This window comes from Ptychodera flava, chromosome 9, assembly GCF_041260155.1.
Source record: "Ptychodera flava strain L36383 chromosome 9, AS_Pfla_20210202, whole genome shotgun sequence".
NCBI classification, from domain to species: domain Eukaryota; kingdom Metazoa; phylum Hemichordata; class Enteropneusta; family Ptychoderidae; genus Ptychodera; species Ptychodera flava.
In genome coordinates, this window is record NC_091936.1 from 489,506 (window position 1) to 510,595 (window position 21,090).

Genomic DNA, 21,090 nt, shown 5'->3' on the forward strand with positions numbered 1-21,090 from the left:
GAATTTGGGGGAAAAAATTCTAAATATTTTCTAAATCTTGAGAAAGCAAATGCAGAAAAGTCCCTTATTAATTTTTCGATTTGAACACTGGCCAGCAGCAGCACACTAAAACTTTTTGTAAAAACTCCCCACAAGAAACTTCTGTTCCCATATGCAAAAATGCAGCGTGACCAAACATCATATCAAAGCTGTGGCATACCCATGATCACAGACATTGAATCCAGTTGCCCTGCATTTGAAATCAATTAAAAGAATTTAACTTTACCATTAAAATAACCATTAAAATAACAAGATCTTAATTATGAATACAAAGCATATTTGCGACAAATGTAAAAAGATGCAAAATACGTTTTATGAGGATGTTTACGAAGTTTTGAAGAAAACAAAACAACACTTAATGAATCAACACTTAATGAAGGAACAAAAGAATTTCACGTAATGGGTTTAATTTTGCAACTTGACTAGGTGACATTTGTATATAATTATGACATGTAAATTTTAAGATCGAGACCTTTATTGATGTTTACAATTGGACGTATATTTTTATCTTTAATTCATATCTATCATATGATCAAAACCAAGCCTTAAAAATAACGTTTAAAATCCCATTCTAAAATAATAGGGGAAAGGGAATACAAAGGAAAAGAGAAAAATACAACAGATAGCGCAGGAGGACAGAAAGACCAAAGAGAGTAGTCCAGGGCATTTAAACAATTGGAGAGGCGTACACTTGGGTGACGGCACCTGTCAAGCTTGTCTACCAAGAAATAAAGTCTAAGTTGTACCAACGAACTCTGAACATCTGGTGTAGTCAATTGAAGATTACCAGTACCTCTCAGCAAGCTAAGACGAGTCCATGAGTAAAAGCAGGCCAAGATGAGGTAATGAGATAATACGAAAAAAAACGCACAGTACACCTAATGTTTGGGTAAGCTTAGAACAAAAAGGTGTTCTTGCAAACCCTGAAAATTCCAAATATTAAACTGCAAAAGTTACTGAGTATAACAAAGTATGTAGTTGTCACTCAGAAAACAAATGCTAAACATCTTAAGGTGAAACTACCATCTGTTCCATACAATTACAATTTTTGCAATAAGAAGAGTGGGTAGCTGAACAAATCATAACAGCCTTGAGTACAAATCCTCCTTTTTAAGTGTCAAATAAATACTAGTCCTGAGCACTATTTCTGTTGAGTTAAATGCTCCATTAGCTGTAACTTTAAAGGCCATTTATTCTGAATTTTGTATATCAATAACTTTTTCAGCCAAATTCCAATAGCACTGATCTCGATGTCAGGTTTGTTACTAAATATAGCTGCACGTGCGACTTCGGACACCGCTGCCTGAAATTCAGAAAAATTTTGTTATTGCATGCGCAGTCGTTGTTGCAGCTTGTAGTCTGAGCCATAAATTCATAAGAATTAGTGTGACTTTTTGTATGCATTATAACACTAGCAAGTTTTATTTTCATTGTTCTTGCTGAAAATTCGGACAAATATTTATTTTTGCATATTAATGACAGAAAACTGACATTAAGTGATCAGCGCTATTGCATAGATTACTAAAATGCTAAATATTCTGCTTGTCAAGACAGCAATGCCGCATGGCCATTGCTATTTTTGAAAACTGAATTCTAATCCGGACTTGTAAAATGACAAAATCTTTTTTTAGCAGAAAAAAAATGTTCAAAGTAAGAGCAACTTCAACCGCGTACAAACTATTTGGAGCATTCAACAACAAACATTTCACCGGCGGTACCCCAATATCATGATCAATCGTGGATCGCGGAAAAGCTGATGGAAATTCAGTTCCGTTTTTTATTCGAAGCTAAACCTGTCAAGTAGTGCTTTCGATCCGTCTTGTATTGAGGACCAAAACAAGTTCACGCACTTCCACCAATTTGAAAACTTTTGAGGGAGAAATCAACTTGTGAAACGGTCAATGGATTTTCACTTACGGTACACTGCAGTCCGCTACAACAGGAGGTGCACACGTACACTTTACGTACATTGGTTGATGTACCCCTTTACGATAGGTAATCTGATTTGTATTGAAACGATTGTACGACATTTGCGTTTTTGCGACATATAAGTAAATTGCTACGACATTGCGAACAAAGGAAGGGAACAACGGGCCGTATTTTCGAGCATACGATCTGTGTTTGTTTTTCAGATTTCGTCCAAAAACCTACCCGCACGCGGACGGCAAACAAAGAATTTACATTGAATATGCAAATGACCCCTAATTAACTTGACACTACTAAGTGCTTTACACCACAGTTAGATATCAGTCAGATCAGTATCTGCAGCAGAATTCATCATATTTGGTGCAGTTATATGGGAGTTATATGACTAATTATAAAACTTCATAAAATATGGAAATGAGCTATTTATTAACTTGACACTGCCCAATGCTTCTTAGTATAATTAGATATATATCAGATCAATATTTGTTGCACGTGTCATCAAGTTTGGTGCAGGAATTTCAGAGTTATGTCACTAATAACAAAAGTTCATTAAATATGCAAATGAACAGATAATTGACATGATACTCACAGTATCATCATAATGTTCTGAGATTGTCATCTTTGAAAAGCTTCATGAAATTTTGTGCAGTATTTCTTGATACATGTTTTGTCTACAGTGTCATTACCGTCTCAATAGGAAAACCATTGTACGGGAAAAATGATATTGCACAACTTCATTAATATGCAAGCCAGTGCACTAACCAAAATCTAATCAGTTCTTGCAAGTAGCATATAGTACCTGTGTACCAAATCTGACTTGAATCTGTTCAGGCGTTTTTGAGTTATCGTGTAAACAGACAGACAGACAGACAGACAGACACACAAATGCACACTAACGCACACACGTGCACACACAGACAGACAGACATTGCTATGACATTAGGCCAAGTGTGAACACGTGAGCTAATTATAGCTTTAAAATTCTTGCCTTTATATTTTTCAGACTGATGAGATAATTAAAGCAGCTACAGCTACATATACTTATTTGGTGACAAATCCTAAAGATGAAATGATGCAAAGTAACATGAACTACTACAGAGATATGATTGGTTCTGAAGCTGATTTGCTACAAGACTTAGAACTCCAGCTGCACCAGGTAAAATGTCATGTTTTTAAGTCTTCTGGACGACGTTGACTTATGGTTTGGGCTCTGTCCTTTCAAATAGATAACCTAGACATACCTGAGCAAATTCATTTCAAACTTTGTACAAGGATAATTTACTATTAGTCCATGGGCTAGAGGGGGTCTACGTGTACCCCCCCTTTAAAGGATGACAAACCTGTATTTTTCAGAAGCCTTGGGATCCGTAGAATACGAAATGGAATTTTAACAGAAAAAATATAGGGATACAATAGCTATTATGGTCATGTTTTGAAGGGTACCCCAAAATCACAATTTTGCAACTCACATGCATTTTCGTCAAATCTGTCTTCTTGTAAGTCATCTGCTGAGCTTATTTTTAGCTCACATTTGGTATACCAATGTGAGGTAATCGTATAAGCTGAATAAGTTCATTTGCATCCGATTTGCATGTCTGTATGTATGTATGTACGTATGTATGTATGTATGTATGTATGTATGTATGTATGTATGTATGTATGTATGTCCGTCCACATCAAAAACACCTAAACCGCAGCATCTACTATCTTAGTATTTGGTGTACAGGTGCACCTAGGGGTGTAGATGTGAAATTTGTTCAAATGAACTTGTCAGTGTCAAAAATATGCAAATGAGGGGAAAAAAGGAAAAACCCTGCAAATTGCTAAAACTCTGTAACCGTTGGTCAGATTGGGTTGAAACTTGGTGTGCAGGTTCCTTTAGGTATTTTAAATTTGGTGTTTAAAATTTGGGATGAAATTTGCATGTTTCTATTTTTGGGGTAATTTTTTCAGTTTTTAGTCAAAAAATCTTGTTCCTCTGAAACCACTCATCTGATTGCTTTGAAAGTTGGTATATATGTTCCTCAGGATGACCTCAGTCAAGTTTATACAAATTGAATTGAAATTTTCATATTTGTAATTTGGGGCAATTTTCCAAATTTTTGGTCAAAATTTTTTTTATTAGCTCCCATATATGCAATATGTATATATGCAAATGGGAGGTATGCGTATAAGGTGGAAAAATGTCGTCTGTATGTATGTATGTATGTACGTATATATGTATGTATGTATGTCCGTCCACATCAAAAACTCCTAAACCGTAGCACCTACTGTCTTAGTATTTGGTGTACAGGTGCACCTAGGGTGGAGATGTGAATTTGTTCAAATGAACATGTCAGTGGCAAAAATATGCAAATGAGGGGAAAAAAAGGAAAAATCCTGCAAATGGCTAAAGCTCAGTAAGCATTAGTCAGATTTGGTTGAAACTTGGTATGCAGATTTCTTTAGGTATTCTAAATTAAACGTGCAAAAATTAGGATGAAATTTGCATGTTTGTATTTTTAGGGTATTTTTTTCCGTTTTTAGTCAAAAAATCTTGTTCTCTGAAATCGCTCGTCTGATTGCTATGAAACTTAATATTCATGTTCCTCAGGATGACCTCAGTCATGCTTGTACAAATTGTATTGATATTGTCATATTTGTAATTTTGGGGCAATTTTCCCTATTTTTGATAAAAAAATTTTTTATCCAAAAACTACTGATTTGATAGCTTTGATATTTGGTATACAGGTATCTAAGATTAATCTCAATATAATGTATTGAAGGTATGTTGAAACTGGCAATTTTTTTTATTTTTGGGGCAATATTTGCCTTTTTTGGTCAAAAAATTTTTCCCCTAAAACTTCTGATCTGGTAGCTTTGATATCTAGTGTACAGGTTCCTAGGGTTTATGTTAATTAGATATATTCAAAATTAGGATGAAATCTGCAATTTTGTATTTTGGGGGGCAATTTTTCTCATTTTTGGTCAAAAAATTTGTTTCTCAAAATTTACCAGTCTGATTGCTTTGATATTTAGTAAACTGGTTCTTAGGATTTTTGTTAATAAGATAGATTGAAATTAAGTTGAAATCCGGAATTTTGAATTTTTGGGGCAACCCTTGCGAAACTGTCAGTTTTACTGGAATATCTTTCATTTTTTATTTTTAAGACTTTTTTTGGTAATTTTATATCTACTTGAACTAAGAGTATATAATGTGGTAACTAGTAAGCATTTGATATGGTAAACTGTATTTGGTGTTGAAATGCGGTAAAAAAATCCTGGCAGATTTTGAAAAAATTCCAAACAAATGCCAATAAAAAATTCAGCCCGAGAAGGTTTGACAAAAAGAAAAGGTGGGAGAGTGGGGGAAAAAAGAATGTACAATGGATCGGATAAAAAGGATAATGTACCTCATCGATCTTCCAGACACCATCCCTTATCAAATGGTCCACCCCGATGTATTTTTGTGCACAATTAACCATGCAGTGTATTTTAGTTTAAGATGTCAAGTTAGGTAAGGATTTGAAAGGAATAGTCGAGTTCACCACAGTTTAACTTTATCTCTTGTGTCATCATCCTTGTGTAATTGGTTAAGTTTGTAAGTTGTTCCAGATGTGGGTGCACCAGCTGTTCTGGAAGAAAACAATGTTTACTTTTCCCTGTAGGGTTTCTGAGTTGATGATTAGGGGCCCAAGCCGACCGGCTGGGACCCTATTGTTATTGCTCAAGTTCTACTACTTCCTCTTCTTCCTCTTTTTCTTCTTCTTCTGCCGATTTTTTGTCGATCTAGATCTCTTAAACTGCTGAACGAAAACTTCTCAAACTTGCAGGGCTAATAGGTGTTAATTAGTACTCGTGCACCTGACCCTTGAAATTTTGATTGGTCACGTGACCTAGCGGCCATATTGGATTTTCCAAAAACCTAAAAATGGCTTCTCCAGAAGATCTAGGGGTCTAGTCGATTTGAATTTTTTTGTATAGTAAGCATGACCTAAGGTCTTTAGAATTTGCAAATAAAATCGCATGCAGTCACGTGACCTTGGCCGCCATATTGGATTTTCTAAAATAGTCATTTAATCTTTAAAAATCTTCTTCTCCAGAACCGAAACATCGATTAAGCTCAAATTTTACTCATGTCATTCTTACAGTGATCTCTTTTAAGTTTGCAAAAGACATTTTGATTGGTCACATGGTCTGGCCGCCATATTGGATTTTGTGAAATCACAATTTAATCTTTAAAAATCTTCTTCTCCAGAACATATTCACCAATTGAACTAAAATTTAATAAATGTCATCTACAGTGTGATCTATTTCAAGTTTGGCGAAAACCGTTTCGATTGGTCACGTGGTTTGGCCGCCATATTGGATTGCGCAAAAAATTAGAATTTAATCTTTAAAAATCTCCTTCTCCAGAACCAAAACACTGATCAAGCTGAAATTTTACTCATGTCATACTTACAGTGATCTCTTTCAAGTTTGCAAAAGGCATTTCGATCGGTCACGTGGTTTGGCCGCCATATTGAATTTGTGAAATCACAATTTAATCTTTAGAAATCTTCTTCTCCAGAACTAACACACCGATTGAACAAAAATTTTACATCTATCATCTAAAGTGTGATCTCTTTCAAATTTGCGAAAGGCGTTTGGATCGGTCATGTGGTTTGGCCGCCATATTGAATTTTGCAAAAAAATCGTAATTTAATCTTTAAAAATCTTCTTCTCCAGAACCAAAACACTGATTAATATGAAATTTTACTCATGTAACCCTTACAGTGATATCTTTCAAGTTTGCAAAAAGCTTCTAGATCTATCATCGAAAGTGTGATCTCTTTCAAGTGTGCCAAAGGCATTTGGATCAGTCTTGTGGTTTCGCCGCCATATTGGATTTTGTGAAAAATCGTAATGTAATCTTTAAAAATCTTCTCCTCCAGAACAAATACACCTATTGAACTAAAATTTCACACTTATTTTCCCTAGTGGTAGTCCTTTTAAAGTTTGCGAAAGGCATTTTGATCAGTCACGTAATTTGGCCGCCATATTGGATTTTGTTTAAATCACAATTTAATCTTTAAAAATCTTCTTCTCCAGAACCAATACACACATTCAACTGAAATTTTACTCATATCTTTATAGTGCGAGCAGTTTCAAGTTTGTGAAAGGCATTTGGATCGGTTAAGTCGCCCCAATGTTCATAAGGCTGCAGTTTAAAACCTCGTCAGTCAGAGGATCGATCAGTGATGTATGTTATATTGTACACTTGAAAGTCAAAGACGGCACGACAGACTGCAATGCCCGCTGTCAAATTCAGCTAGCAGTCACACGAACCCTAATCTCGGCCCCTTGTGTAAGGCAACTTTTGCGACCAGCTTTTGTACGCTAGGTGACGTTGTCGAGTATACTGCGACGGAAGTACTTAGAGGAGTGTGCCACTAACTTTAAGGGGTGGCCGACCGGTGTGATCGACTGAATGGAGACAAGGTCCTGCCAGGGCACAATTACTAGGGTCTACGCACAGCTGATATGTGAGTGTCAAGGACCATAAATGAAGCTATTTGGGATTTTTATATGTAGGTGTCTGAATGCACGCTCACTTGTTCATCATGATAAAAAAGACGGATACATGACATTGCAAGGTGTGGTGATTTGTTTATGTTTCTCTATCTTACATGCATGGAGTGGCCCTGGTGTATTGTGTAACTGGGCGCATGTAGCTGATTAAAAATGTAAACAAGACCACATCAAGTCCAGCTGTTAATGTCGTAAAAATCGCTGATAGATATCCATTGAAACAGCACCTTGTTACATGAAGTTCTGCAGCTTGATCGAATTTCACTGTAATTGCTTTGTGCAGTTGCATGCCCGGTCTAAGAGATCGCCGAAATTTACCCGATATTTAGGTACCGTTCAGTTTTTTACGACCGGGGGGGGGGGGGCCGGAAAAATCCAGGGGGGGTCATCAAAATTTTTGAATCCGCAAAGGGGGGGGGGGTCATCGCTTTTTCACTGGTAGGAAAGGGGGTGTCACCACAATTTCAAAAACATAATACCAACAATAAAGTTCACTTTATGCCATTGCCATGATCGACCCTCTTTACCGGCGGGCCGCCTTCGGCGGCCCACTACAATAAATATACATTATGTATTACCCATGACCCTCTTAACGGGCAGACGCCTTCAGCGGCCCTGTCCAGTAAAGTCTACTTTATGCAATAGCCATCATCGACCCTCTTTACCGGCGGGCCACCTTTGGTGGCCCACTAGAATAAAGTTGACTTTACGTAATGGCCCATGACCCTCTTAACCGGAGGGCTGCCTTTGGCGAACCACTCCAATAAAGTTCACTTTATACAATGTCCATGGACATGAGTTGTCTATGGAAATGAAGTTAAAAATTGCCTTACAGTCGTCCTAATTAACAAACGTTTCAATGGATGTGGCTGAGAAGTTTGAGCACTGGCATCTCTGCTACACGAATAAAGTGCGCCGCGTACCGGAGTTCAAATCCAAACCATGCGGGTAAATTTGACATATGGGTTTTAGTTATTTTTAAGCGGGGGGGGGGGGGGGGGGGGGTTCATCAATTTTTTTCGTCTGACAAAGGGGGGGGGGGGGTCATCTTTTTTTCAACGAAAAATGCAGGGGGGTCTATCTTTTTTTGAACACCGGCGACAAGATTTTGCCGCCCCCCCCCCCCCCCCCCCCCCCCGGCCGTAAAAACTGAACGCTCCCTTATCAGGATTTGGGGACTCTGATTTCGATACTAGACAATAGTAGAATGACTTGCCCTGTGCTTCGGTACGCCAGATCTGTGAAATCGTCGATATTTACATGTAAATGGATGTTTATCACCAATTTGGGGACTCTGATATCGATAGTACACAATACTAGAATGACTTGCCCTGTGCCTCGGCACGCACGGTCTGTGAAGTCGCCGATATTTACCAGATATTTATTGGCGGGACTCAAATATCGATACTAGACGATACTAGATTCTGTCAAATCCCGGTTAAATATCCGATATAAATCGTGACCTTGCATTTCTGGTCAAACCCGACTTCCAAGGACTGACTCTAACTTCGATACTGAACGATACTAGATTCTGTCGAATCGCGGGTTTATATCCAATATCGGAGAAGTTGGACGCTCTTGCCATAGTTCTAGGTCTAAATAGGTGCGACCTGGCATCTTATGTTTGTTTGCAAAACTTATTATAGTGGAAACACTCAGTAAACATCCACTTCCTTCGGCGTCTTTGCTTGCTTTGTTTTGTGCGCGACTTCCGCGCTGTCAGTAACTTTACCAAGGCAGACAATGGCTCGGAAATGCGCGATTTGCGCAATCGCGCAGGCGAGAGAAAACCATGTCCACCATCGATAATTATGCCGGTTCCATCACTGTTACTAATGAATCAAAAATAATCCTTATATCAGCCATATTTTCGACATATTTTGTCATTTAATTGTCTACTCTTTGAACAAAATAATTTGTCGCTTTGTCGTACGTCGGCCGATGACTGACGGCAGACTTCTTTGGCATGCAACCAACATAGTGAGGTTGATAGCGTTGGAATTTGACAAAAGCTTAAATGAGCATGCGCGAAAAAGTTTCAAGATCCCCCCGTTTTTATAGTCCGGTCATTGTACGCTTTCGGTAGTTTCGAGACATCCAAACAATGCAAATGCATAACAAATGCACGGTACCATGCGCCTAGAGTTGATTGAAGTCGGTGAAATGTTAAAAATTAAAATATTTTTAAAATCGTAGTTTCTTTTGTGTCTCTCCTACATCCATACGAACCTATTTGGAATTAAGCAGCGCAGGCCAGGTTTCCTAGCAACTGAATGCGTTATCTGAGTCTGTGCAGTAGTGAGTTAGTTTCGGTCGGGGATTCGATATATATCGGACATTTCACCACCTTACATGTACATGTTTTCATAAAACCGACTTCATGGACTGACTGTATATGTAACTTCGATACTAAACGATACTAGATTTTGTCAAATCGCGGGTAAATATCCGATATATATCGAAAATTTCACCGCCTTAATGTTCTAGTAAAACCCGACTTAATTCCAGCATGCTATTTTTTACATCCATGATTCCAGGGACTGGCTCTAACCTTGATACAAGGCGATACTGAATTCTGTCAAATTACGGGTAAATATCCGATATATATCGGATATTTCACCACCTTATAGATCTAGCCGAGCCAATCTAACTTCGATATTGTATAATCTACTAGCCGTAAATATTGGATATCATATAAAAAGTGCAATGTCGCGGTGTCCTCGAGATTCCGGGATAAACTCCTTTGTGTAACGCTCACCCCGCCCGCTATCGCGTTCACCACACTCAGGCGTCTCACATCGCCTTCACCCCAATAAAGGATTCACAAATCACAGTTTACGATGCAGCTAGAAGGCAGCTACAATTACCAACTACAAATTGTTTATTGATTGTTGTCAGTTGGGAAGGAAACTAGGTTTAAAATGGCTGCTCACTCACAGCCTGTCGGTAAAATGGCTAATCAAAGCTGGACGCTCTTATAATAGTTCTAGGTCTAAATAGGTGTGACCATTTCAGTTGTTAGTGTAGCTGTGCAGAACGTTTCTTTGCACAACTTATTACAGTGGGAACACGCAGTAAACATGAACTTCGTGAGGTTTATTAGTGTAAAAGTAGTCCTGCGTTCAGGTGTGTGTTCCGGGCGTTATACGGCCTCCAGCACAGCCCTGCAACGGTCTGTAGAGATAACTTGGGTCTCTTCGGCGAGATTCACAATGGCTAGCCTAGATTCCTTTTCCGTCCGCTTGCCTCCGTACCTCCTTCCCCTACTAGTGGGGACGGAGGTACGGAGGCAAGCGGACGGAAAAGGAATCTAGGCTACACAATGGCTATCTACATGGGTAAATTTAAATAACTTGTCGAGTACGTTATGTTTCAGAATGCGAGCGGTTTTGGACGTTAGAAGAAGTTAATCGCAACTTTTCTGCGGTAGGTTAGGAGGTAAAAGCAGATCTAGATAGGGAAAGGATATTGCCTCTTTTTTTTTACATCCATGCCCCAATAGAGAAGAATTTCGGCCTAAACGACCGTATTTTCGTTGCGGTCTGGATCTGGACCGGACCGCAGAGACACCAGTTACTTCCATACGATCAACCTCCCTTATCAGTGCAAGGGGTGTCGATCATTCCGATGTGATCGTTGGCCCATCAAACGGGTTTAAGTTACTGAATCTTTTCAGAGGGGCTGTTCAAGTTACGGAATAAGTTTGGAAATAGGTGACTGTGTGATTATGGATTATTGCGGTTTCCACCGCGCGCGATATATTGAACAAATTTCCAACTACTATTGCGAAAGTCTACCGTGAATTTGGAAAGTTAGGTAACGGCATTGCATGCGACTTATTTTACAAAGTAGAGCGAGAAAGGCACTCCTGAACGGCGAAAATGTTGGTGGTGTATTGCTGGCAACAAGACAATACCTTTACTGACGTTAGGAACTTGTGTTAATTGGCTTCCGTAGAGATGAATTCGCGAGATTTTTCAGTGTATTGTGACGTGATATCGGAAACAGATTTTCAGAGAAGGCGCTCGCTCGTCTGCCGAGTCATCGTACTTCCACATTCATATCGTGCAAATGCGCAATTCTTGTCGCGATATTTGAGCATTAAACTTGATCGTCAGTGAAACAAAACGATGGTTCTCAATATCAAAACATTATGTATTTTATATTTTAGGGTTCTGTTTAAGTAATTGACATGAACATTTGGATTTATGATCCAGGATTTCCGTGATCCGTGACATGATTCAAGCTGATTTTTTTTGTGATGACTCCTGACCCAAGTGTCATCGATTCGTTGTGCGCTCTGTCCGAGCATCGCTTGCTAACATTCATGGAGCTACCAAAGCTCCATGCTAAATTCAATCGTAAAGCAAATGTATCGAAAGTCTAACATGCACAAATATCTCAATTCTATGAGTATTTTACTTTTGAACTGCTATGAAAATGGATATCTAATTCGTTTGAAAACTGGTGTGCGGAAGCAGGTTTCGTGCTGTTAAAGCGCGACATGTACAGTACAGCACTGATAGCGATTGCAGGTTTATTACCAGGGCTGCATTCACAAAAACAGTTAGGGGGGGGGGGGGGGGGGGGGGCTGGAGAAATTCAGGAACGGTGATTCGAAAATTTTGAGGGTAGTAGAGAGGGAACTTGAAATATTGCCCCACCTGTAGGGGACACTTGAAAATGTTTTGGTTTCCTTTTATGTTTTACATTTTCCGATTCCAAGTTTTTGTAGGTAATTAAATGAACAATGAATACCATTTTATGTCATTCAAATGTTGTAATGTTAGTAATAATTTAACAGAATCTACAACCATTTTGTCACATTCCATGACTTTTATCTCGACAAAAATCTAAACATGTGTGATTTGTCGTAAAAAAACCCAGACTTGAGCCTAGTAACAGGGCACAAGCTCCAACCGTTGATGATTTTTGCAATATTTCGATCCAATATATCAACTACAGTTTCTTGCTGTCTCCCTACAGCATGCCCAACACATAATGTTCAGTTTCTCGACAAAGCCAGTATATATAAATATGTATTAGGTGATAGTTTAATTAGAGCCAGACTGACAGTCAGTTGTCAGCATTGATACATGGTACACAAACACTGGCTGTGCTAGCAAGCTGAATACTGGACAGTTCAACATGCTGTAGAGAGTAGAACACAAACGCAGTTGTATAAACTGAACATAAATATTGTCAAAATTATCAAAGATAATACCGCTACTGCCTATGGGCAACTGTCACTACCAGATACTGCCCTGTTACTGGTACAGTAGTGTCACTGTTACTGCATACGTGAGCAGTGACAGAGAGAGCTCTGACTCTGATGCACATGGTAGTTGAAGAATAGTGTGTGTCAAATGACGCTCATGACAGTGAAACATTATACCTAAACAAGATCAGGCCAGAAAGCAATACAAGGAAGAACACATGGAAAATTTTGAATTCTGGCATATGAGAATAATAAAATATTGCAAACAAAAGATGGGTCACCATGCTTGATTTTCTAAATTTTCACATTCTTGTCATAAAAATTATACAAAAGTAAAACTTTGAACACTAAAGATGAAATGAAAAATATATGACTAAATGGAATTACAACCAAATTTGCAATTATTAACTCAAAATTTCAGAGATGAATACTTTAATTTAATGGAATATTTCAGCCTTCCAGTATCGTCAATTTTGAGTGGCATCTAATTCATATATGTCTTGTACTTTTGAAAGACATTTTTGGTAGCTAACCGTGCTCAGTTTCAGAATCCATATTTGATTTTGCAAAAATCGCAATTTATCTCTAAAATCTTATTCTCCAGAACCACAACACTGATGGAAGTGAAATTCCACTTTTGTCATTCTTAGTGAGAGCTCTTTCAAGTTTGTTAAAAAAATTTGATCGGTCACGTGGTTTTGCCGCCATATTGTATTTTGCATAAAACATACGATTACGATTGAAACAGACAGTAAATATGAGATGATGTTCAAAATTCTTCTTTACAAGGACTTGACTGTTTTCAAGTTGAAATTTTGCACATAATAAAATCACTGCACGAACTGGAAACCATGTTAATCGCTTGGGCCCCGCCAACGCTGCTTGCAGCTTTAATTGTATGTTGAAATTACTCCATGTATCTGGTGTATGGGCAAAGTGTAAACATTGGTTGCATGTTATGTATTTCAGTCTATGTCAAATATTGTAAATGAAAAATCAAGAACAGTTTACTGTGTGCTTGTAAAAGATAACATATTTGTCAATACATAAACTGCCTTCCAGATTGATTGTCTTAAAAATTATCACAGAAGTAGAAAAGGAAAAGAAACCAATCAAATTGCTGTAACATATTCACCCTGAGTGCCTGTTCGCCTATATATAACTATTTTATCATTACACAATGATTCAGCTGTTTGTTATATCTTTATCACTGTCCATGGGCCAAGGCACACTTGGGGTCAATGTCATCACTCTGTGCCAGTCTGTGTATGTCAGTCTGTCTGTATATGTATGTCCATGTTTCATACAATTATTGACTTGTTTTGATAACTATATGGGAGCGAACAGTGATGTTGTCACTATTTTTCAAAAACTAATAATCTGATAGCTTTGATATTTGGTATACAGGTTCCTAAGGTTGATCAAAATCAGTTTAATGAATATCGTGAAGATATCTCAAATTTTGTATTTTTGCTGAATTTTTTGGTTAATTTTCTCATTTTAAGTAAAATTTCTTCTTCTCTGAAACCGCTAGCCCAATTGCTCTCAAATTTGGATTGGGTGTTTGCAAGGGTGTTACCCTTCTTATTGTTGAAATTACGACAAAATTGGAAATATTACTGTTTTGGAGCAATTTTTGCCATTTTTGGTCAAAAAATCTTTAAAAATATTTACTTTTTAAAGCCCCTGAACAGACAGCTTTTATATTTGGTGTACAGATGTCCAGGGATGACAATAGTTAGATATGTGGAAATTGTCCTGAAATATACAAATTTGTATTTTTAAGACAATTTTGTATTTTGGTCAAGAAAATTGTTCTCAAATTCTTGTCTGATAGCTTTGTAATTTGCTACAAAGTTCCTGTGGATAGCTTTGTAATTTGCTACAAAGTCCTGAGGGATATTATTAGATAGATTTTCTGCTCAAAGTGTTGGGAAACCCCCAAATTTTTATATTTTAGGTAATTTTCTTGAAGTTTGTGATCTTAAATGACCTACACCAACCCAGGATATGTTGTGAGACAGTTTCAAAGGCTGTGAACATAATTTTGTCATATTTGGTATCAAATTGTAGTAAAATTTGATCCATGCAAAGCAGAGGTAAATTTTTTTAATTGCGGACCAATTTTTGCAACTTTTGCATGTAAGACACACAAGAACTGATGAGAAATTTGGATCCAGGATAATTCCAGATGTCGTAATCACCCCCCACAGTGGAAGGCATTTCACTATCTGTAACTAATTTAAGTGCTGGTTACATTCGAATGAAAGCTCTTATAGCATTAATTAAAACATCCCCAAAGTTGTAAATATATTTCCTGCCAGCTGGTCTTATGTAAACATGGTCTACCAAGGGGTGGAACATTTGATATTCAGGAGGGGGTAGGGTCTAGGAGATTGATGAGGGAGCATTACTTTTTACCAGATCCCTTGTACATGTTTTTCCCACTCTTTATTTTTTGCCCACTCTCCCACCTCTTCTTTTTATCAAGCCTTCTCTGGCTAATTTTTTTGTTGACATTTGCTTATGTATGTAGTATCTGCTTGTCCCATTGCTATAGAAGTTGATATGCATGTTCCTCAAGATGACCTCCAGTGCCAAAGTTGCAGACCTTATTTGCTTTTGTCATTCTTGTTTTTCTGGTTTAAATATTTCTTGATTTTACCAATTCAAACCGAATGTGAGCACACTGTCCTTGACTGTATTTTTTAACATAACCTCACTCGTTTGGTATTATTAGAAAGGCAATTTATTCCTCTTTAAGATGACATATTGTACTATGCAATATCTTCTACAGTTTTTGTGAAATATGACCAAAACTTACCCCATACCCCAAAGTATAACATTGCAAAATTACAGTAAATCTCAAATTCTACCAATTTTTTTGGTATACATAATACAAAATGCAATGCTTTGTATGAAATCTATTTTATTTGGTACAGGGACATGTCAGAAATACGAAATAGACTTTTAACAGAAAAAATATTGGGACTCTACAGCTGTAACAGTCATATTTTGAAGAGTACCACAAAATCACAGTGTTGCAGATTTGCATGCATTTTTACCTCCCATTTGCCATATTGGCAATTGGGAGGTTATATGGTTGAAAAAAGTCTGTATGTGAGATGTCTGTCTGTATGTATGTATGGATGTCTGTCCGTCCAACGCAAAAACTCACGAACCGCTGCACGTACATGTATTAAGCTGATTTTTGGTGTAGTGATGCCATACATGGTGTAGATGTGCTGTTGTTAAAATGAACTCTTTAGTCTCATAGATATGCAAATGAGGTAGAAAAAACAGCGAAAATGGTCAAAAATCAATAACTCAGGAATTACTCATCTGATCATTGTCATATTTAGGTTTTAGGTACCTTAGGCCCAACTCATTTAAACATATAGATTTGATGTCAATATTTGATGCTTTCTATTTTTAATGAATGTTTTTCTTTCTTTTTTTGCCATTTTAGTAAAAAATCTTTTTCTCTTAAACCAACGGTCGGATCGCTTTAAAATTTGGCGTGCAGGTGCCTTGTGATAATTCAAAATAGAATTCATCAAAATTATGGCAACATTTGCATATTTGTATTTTTGAGCAATTTTTGCCATTTTTTGTTTAAAAAATCCTCTTTGAAACTGTGTATGCCATTACTTTCTAATTGGGTGTGCAAGTTCCTAGGAGCGACCTGAAGATGACTCTATGAACTCAAGCTGAAATTTGCAAATTTTGTGGTACTTTTTGCCATGCTTTCACATTTGGTACATAGGTGAAATGTAGTAGGTCATTCATTCAAAGTCAAGTACTGCCTGTGTGAATGAGCAGATTGTGATTGTGCTGTTCCAGGCTGAGGTGCTATTTATAGGAATGATGCAATGTTAGACAGTAATTGATGTTTTAACTCTTGTAACTCTTGTATTGTAACTCTTGTACTGTATAACCCTATCAATTCACCCAGAAAAAAATAATATGATTTTAAATAATTGAATAAATTAGGACATCAACAAAGCCAAAATAATTTTAGTGTAGAATTATTAGAAAGTTCAATTTTTTTGAGAGTTCATAGTGAACTGCTTACCATCTTGGAGGATTAAAACATGTAAAGGCAACTTTCGTGAATCCCAACTTTGACATATTCTGAACCGTCATATATTGTGCTCTGTATGTTATCTAAAAGAAATTTCTCATAATAGTTTGTCATGATAGTTTGGTCAAATAAATAGAGATAGAGAAAGTTCCAATTTCCATTTATGGTTGACTTGGTAAGGATAAAATAAAATAACTTTTTGAGGAAAAAAATAGAGTGGTCAATTAAGGTGGTTGGAAAGGCTATTTTTGCACCAATTCTTTTCTCAGAGTTAATGTCAAGTTTCAAGTGTTAGAATCAAGATATTTAGTTCAAATTTTCAGGATAATTCCCTTAGTTAATATTTCCTCCAAAAAATATAAAAATTGTATATTTGCACCCATGATTTTGAAATATGACACCAGTAAATATTAAAATTTAATTTTTCATATTTTTTTACATCTTTGAATTTAATAATAATTGGATAGTATTAATATTACCAAATTAGTTATAAATATGTTGACACTATTTATTGTAAGATTTGTACGGCAGGATTTGTAAATAAAATTTGTTTTTATGATTTTACATGGGTTTATATATCAAAAAATTATTAAAAATTCTTTCAAATTTCAAAATGTGATTTTTCAAAAAGTACTTCAAATACAGGAAAATTGTGCCGAACAAATCTTATCTGTAACCTTGTTAATAGGCTGTAAAAATTCCATGTCCATATCTCATTTCAAAGTTGGATTAAATTGGTATACAATTATGTAGGAAAACTGTTATTCTGTCAAAAATGTTGAAAACAAGCCATATTTGCACCCCTCTTTTGATGTCATAGAGCAGTTTTTTGGTTAATCTCACTTTTGACACCTCTTTGACACTCAAAGAATCTAAAAATGCATTTACAATAGCAGTCACTCACTCTGAATGCCAGCACTGCCTTGTCAAACTTTCCTGAAAAACAGCAAATAATGACTTTCCCTTTTCAAACATTTTATTAGCTAGGGGACCTCTACCATAGTTAATACACTAAGGACTCCCCAACTTCTTCTTATTTGGTCAGTTTTTCAGAAGTTTTAACAGGCTATAACTCTGCAATGCCTTTGTGCCCAAATGTCTATTTTTTTTTATTCCACAGAGAATGTTGACTACTTTTATATTTTAATAGCTTTGTTGAAATTTATAACTGACGCTCTAGCCTTTCCAACCACCTTAAAAGAGAGGTAAAGTGATAGGGTTTTTATGGTAAAGCTGGGCTGTAAGATTCCTCATGTGCTATTTATAGCAATTATGCAATCTGTGTAAACAGTGCAATGAAAGTGTTACATGATTCCTTATAACGCTTTTGATGACCTTGAACATTTTAAGTTGCAAATATTTGTCTCTTCTGTTTGCTTTCTCTGAGTACTTACAGGCTCAACTTATTCAACAGAACTTACTTGCAATGTTAATTTGAAAGTTAAATGTGCTTGGTTAATAGGATGAAAATACTGATAAAGATATCCAGCTGAAGATTCTTTATAACCTGACAGATATGCTGTTATTTTAAATGACATAAATCTTGATAAGCAAGTCTTGTTTACTTTAATTAGAATGTAATTAACTCTCATTTATATTATTATAAGCAGTAGTATCAAGTTGAACAAGCTGATATTGACAAGTTGGTCGGCTGTTGGAGGTTAAAAGCTGTAGAAATAAATGTATGCATGTATGCATGTCTATCTGTTTGTCCGTCTGTCTGTCTGTCGGTATGTATATATGTATGTATGTTAGTTAGTATGTGCGGATGTATATCCGTCCACATTAAAAACTCCTAAATCACAGCACCTAACAGCTTAGTATTTGGTGGACAGGTGCACCCAGGGGTGGAGATGTGAATTTGTTGAAAGAAACATGTCAAGGTCAAAAGTATGCAAACAAAGGGGAAGAAAGGAAAAATCCTGCAAATTGCTAAAACCCTGTAGCCACTGGCCAGATTTACTTGAAACTTGGTATGCAGGCTCTTTATAGTGACTTAAGTTACATTTCTTCAAATTGTTGTGAAATTTTGAAAGTTGTATTTTTTGGCGTTTTGCCGGGTTTTTTTTGTCAAAAAATCTTTTCTGAAAGCGCTCATCCCATTGCCTTGAAAACTTGTATGTATGATCCTAGGGTTGGCCTTTGACAGATTTGTACGAATTGTGGTGAAATTTTCATATTTGTATTTTTGGGACAATTTTTCCCATTTTTTGTCAAAAAATCATTTTCTTTCGAAGTATTTGTTGGATTGCTGTAAAACATGATAGTCTTGATCCTAGGGTTGTTTTCTGTCAGATGTGTCAAAGTCATTATGAGATGGAGCATTTCATATTGCTGGGGTATAAGATTAATTTGGACTTGCAATGGAATTTTCTTAGTAATCAATCTGTAAGAATGCAATGTCATGTGTGTACTAGTACTTAGTATCTCTGTAAAATGGGAGGACAGTGTCATTGACACTATTTTTGTTAAACCTGTCTTCCTATAAGTCATCTGCTGAGCTTGTTTTGAATATAACCTCACTTGTTAGGTATCATTAGAAAGATAATTGACTAGTCTTAAAAATGACATATTGTAACATTCAATATCTTGTGAAGTTTACATGAAATATGACCAATACCTACCTCATACCCCAAAGTTCACATTGAAAATTGCAGTCATAGCTAAAATCAAATTCTACCATTTTTTTAGCTAGACACAAAAAATCTGGCCATTTTAGCTATTAAATCTCTTTTATTTGGTACAGGGACATGTCAGAAATATGAAATAGATTTTTAACAGAAACGATATTGGGATTCTATAGCTGTAACAGGCATATTCTGACGGGTTTAAAATGACATATTGTAATAATGCAATATCTTGTATAGTTTTCATGACATATGGCCAAAACTTACCCTAAACCCAAAGTTTATATCAAAAATTACTTTCGTAGGTCTCGTCAAATTCTGCCAATTTTTTGGCTAGACATAAGAAAAAGGGCAATGTTTTGTATGGAATCTGCTTTATTTGGTACAGAGACATGTCATAAGTATGAAATGGACTTTTAACAGAAAAATATCGGGATTAGATGGCTGTAACAGGCATATTTTGTGGGGTACTGCAAAATCACAGCAAATGCAGACTCATATGCGTTTTTGTTAATTTTGTCTCATTGTAGGTCATCTGCTGAGCTTATTTTATTACATAACCATGTTTATTTGGTACCATTGAAAAGGTTATTGGTCCCCACGGACACCGTCCGGGGGGACTTATAGGTTTGGTCATGTCTGTGCGTGCGTCCGTGCGTGCGTGCGTGCGTGCGTGCGTCCGTCCGTTCACGCAGATATCTCAGAGATGCCTGAAGCAATTTCATTCAAACTTGGTACAAGGATTACTTCATATGTCATACAGATGCACGTCGATTTGTTTTGTGATACAATCCAATATGGCCACCAGGCGGCCATTTTATTACGATTTTTTCATGTACAGAGCCATAATTCAGGCATGTTTCAACTGATTTTATTCAAATTTGGTACAAGGACATTGACCAATGTCATAGATATGCACGTCAATTCTTTTTGTGACACGATCCAATATGGCCGCCATGCGGCCATTTTGTCACAATTTTTTCATGTACAGAGCCATAACTCAGGTATATGTCAACCGATTTTATTCAAAATTGGTACAAGGACATTGACCAATGTCATACATATGCATCTTAATTTGTTTTGTGATACAATCCAATATGGCCGCCACGCGGCCATTTTATTACGATTTTTTCATGTACAGAGCCATTACTCAGGCATGTTTCTACAGATTTTATTCAGAGTTGGTACAAGAACATTGACCAATGTCATAGCTATGCACATCAATTTGTTTTTTGATACGATCCAATATGGCCGCAGTGCGGCCATTTTCTTACGATTTTTTCATGTACAAAGCCATAACTCAGGCATATTTCAACCGATTTTAATCAAAGTTGGTACAAGGACATTGACCTGTGTCATACATATGCACATTGATTTGTTTTGTGATTCGATCCAATATGGCCACCATGTGGCCATTTTATTACAATTTTTTTCATGTCCTGAACTACAACTCAGACATGTATCAAGCGAATTTATTCAAAAGTATTTTTATCACAGACCTAATGAAGAGGACTCTATCCTCTCTGAGGACCTGTAATCAAAGCACCCATTAACAAGTGGGGACTGTGTCATCAACGATGACTTGTTTATTATTTTTCAAAATGACATATTGTTGTATGCCATATCTTATATAGTTTTCATGGAAT

General features: G+C 36.6%; 1 protein-coding gene across 3 annotated transcripts in view; it reads left to right on the forward strand.

Moving 5' to 3' along the window:
• The window catches only part of LOC139141336 (prolyl 3-hydroxylase 1-like), a 328,430-nt gene that overhangs the window by 55,065 nt on the left and 252,275 nt on the right, over positions 1-21,090 (forward strand). For 2 of the 3 annotated variants that reach the window (XM_070710968.1, XM_070710969.1), the window contains exon 2: positions 2,969-3,121. In XM_070710968.1, coding sequence (XP_070567069.1) covers positions 2,969-3,121 — 153 coding nt within the window. Of the gene's footprint in view, positions 1-627; positions 882-2,968; positions 3,122-21,090 lie in introns of those variants that run through there. The other variant, XM_070710970.1, reaches the window with a different exon arrangement.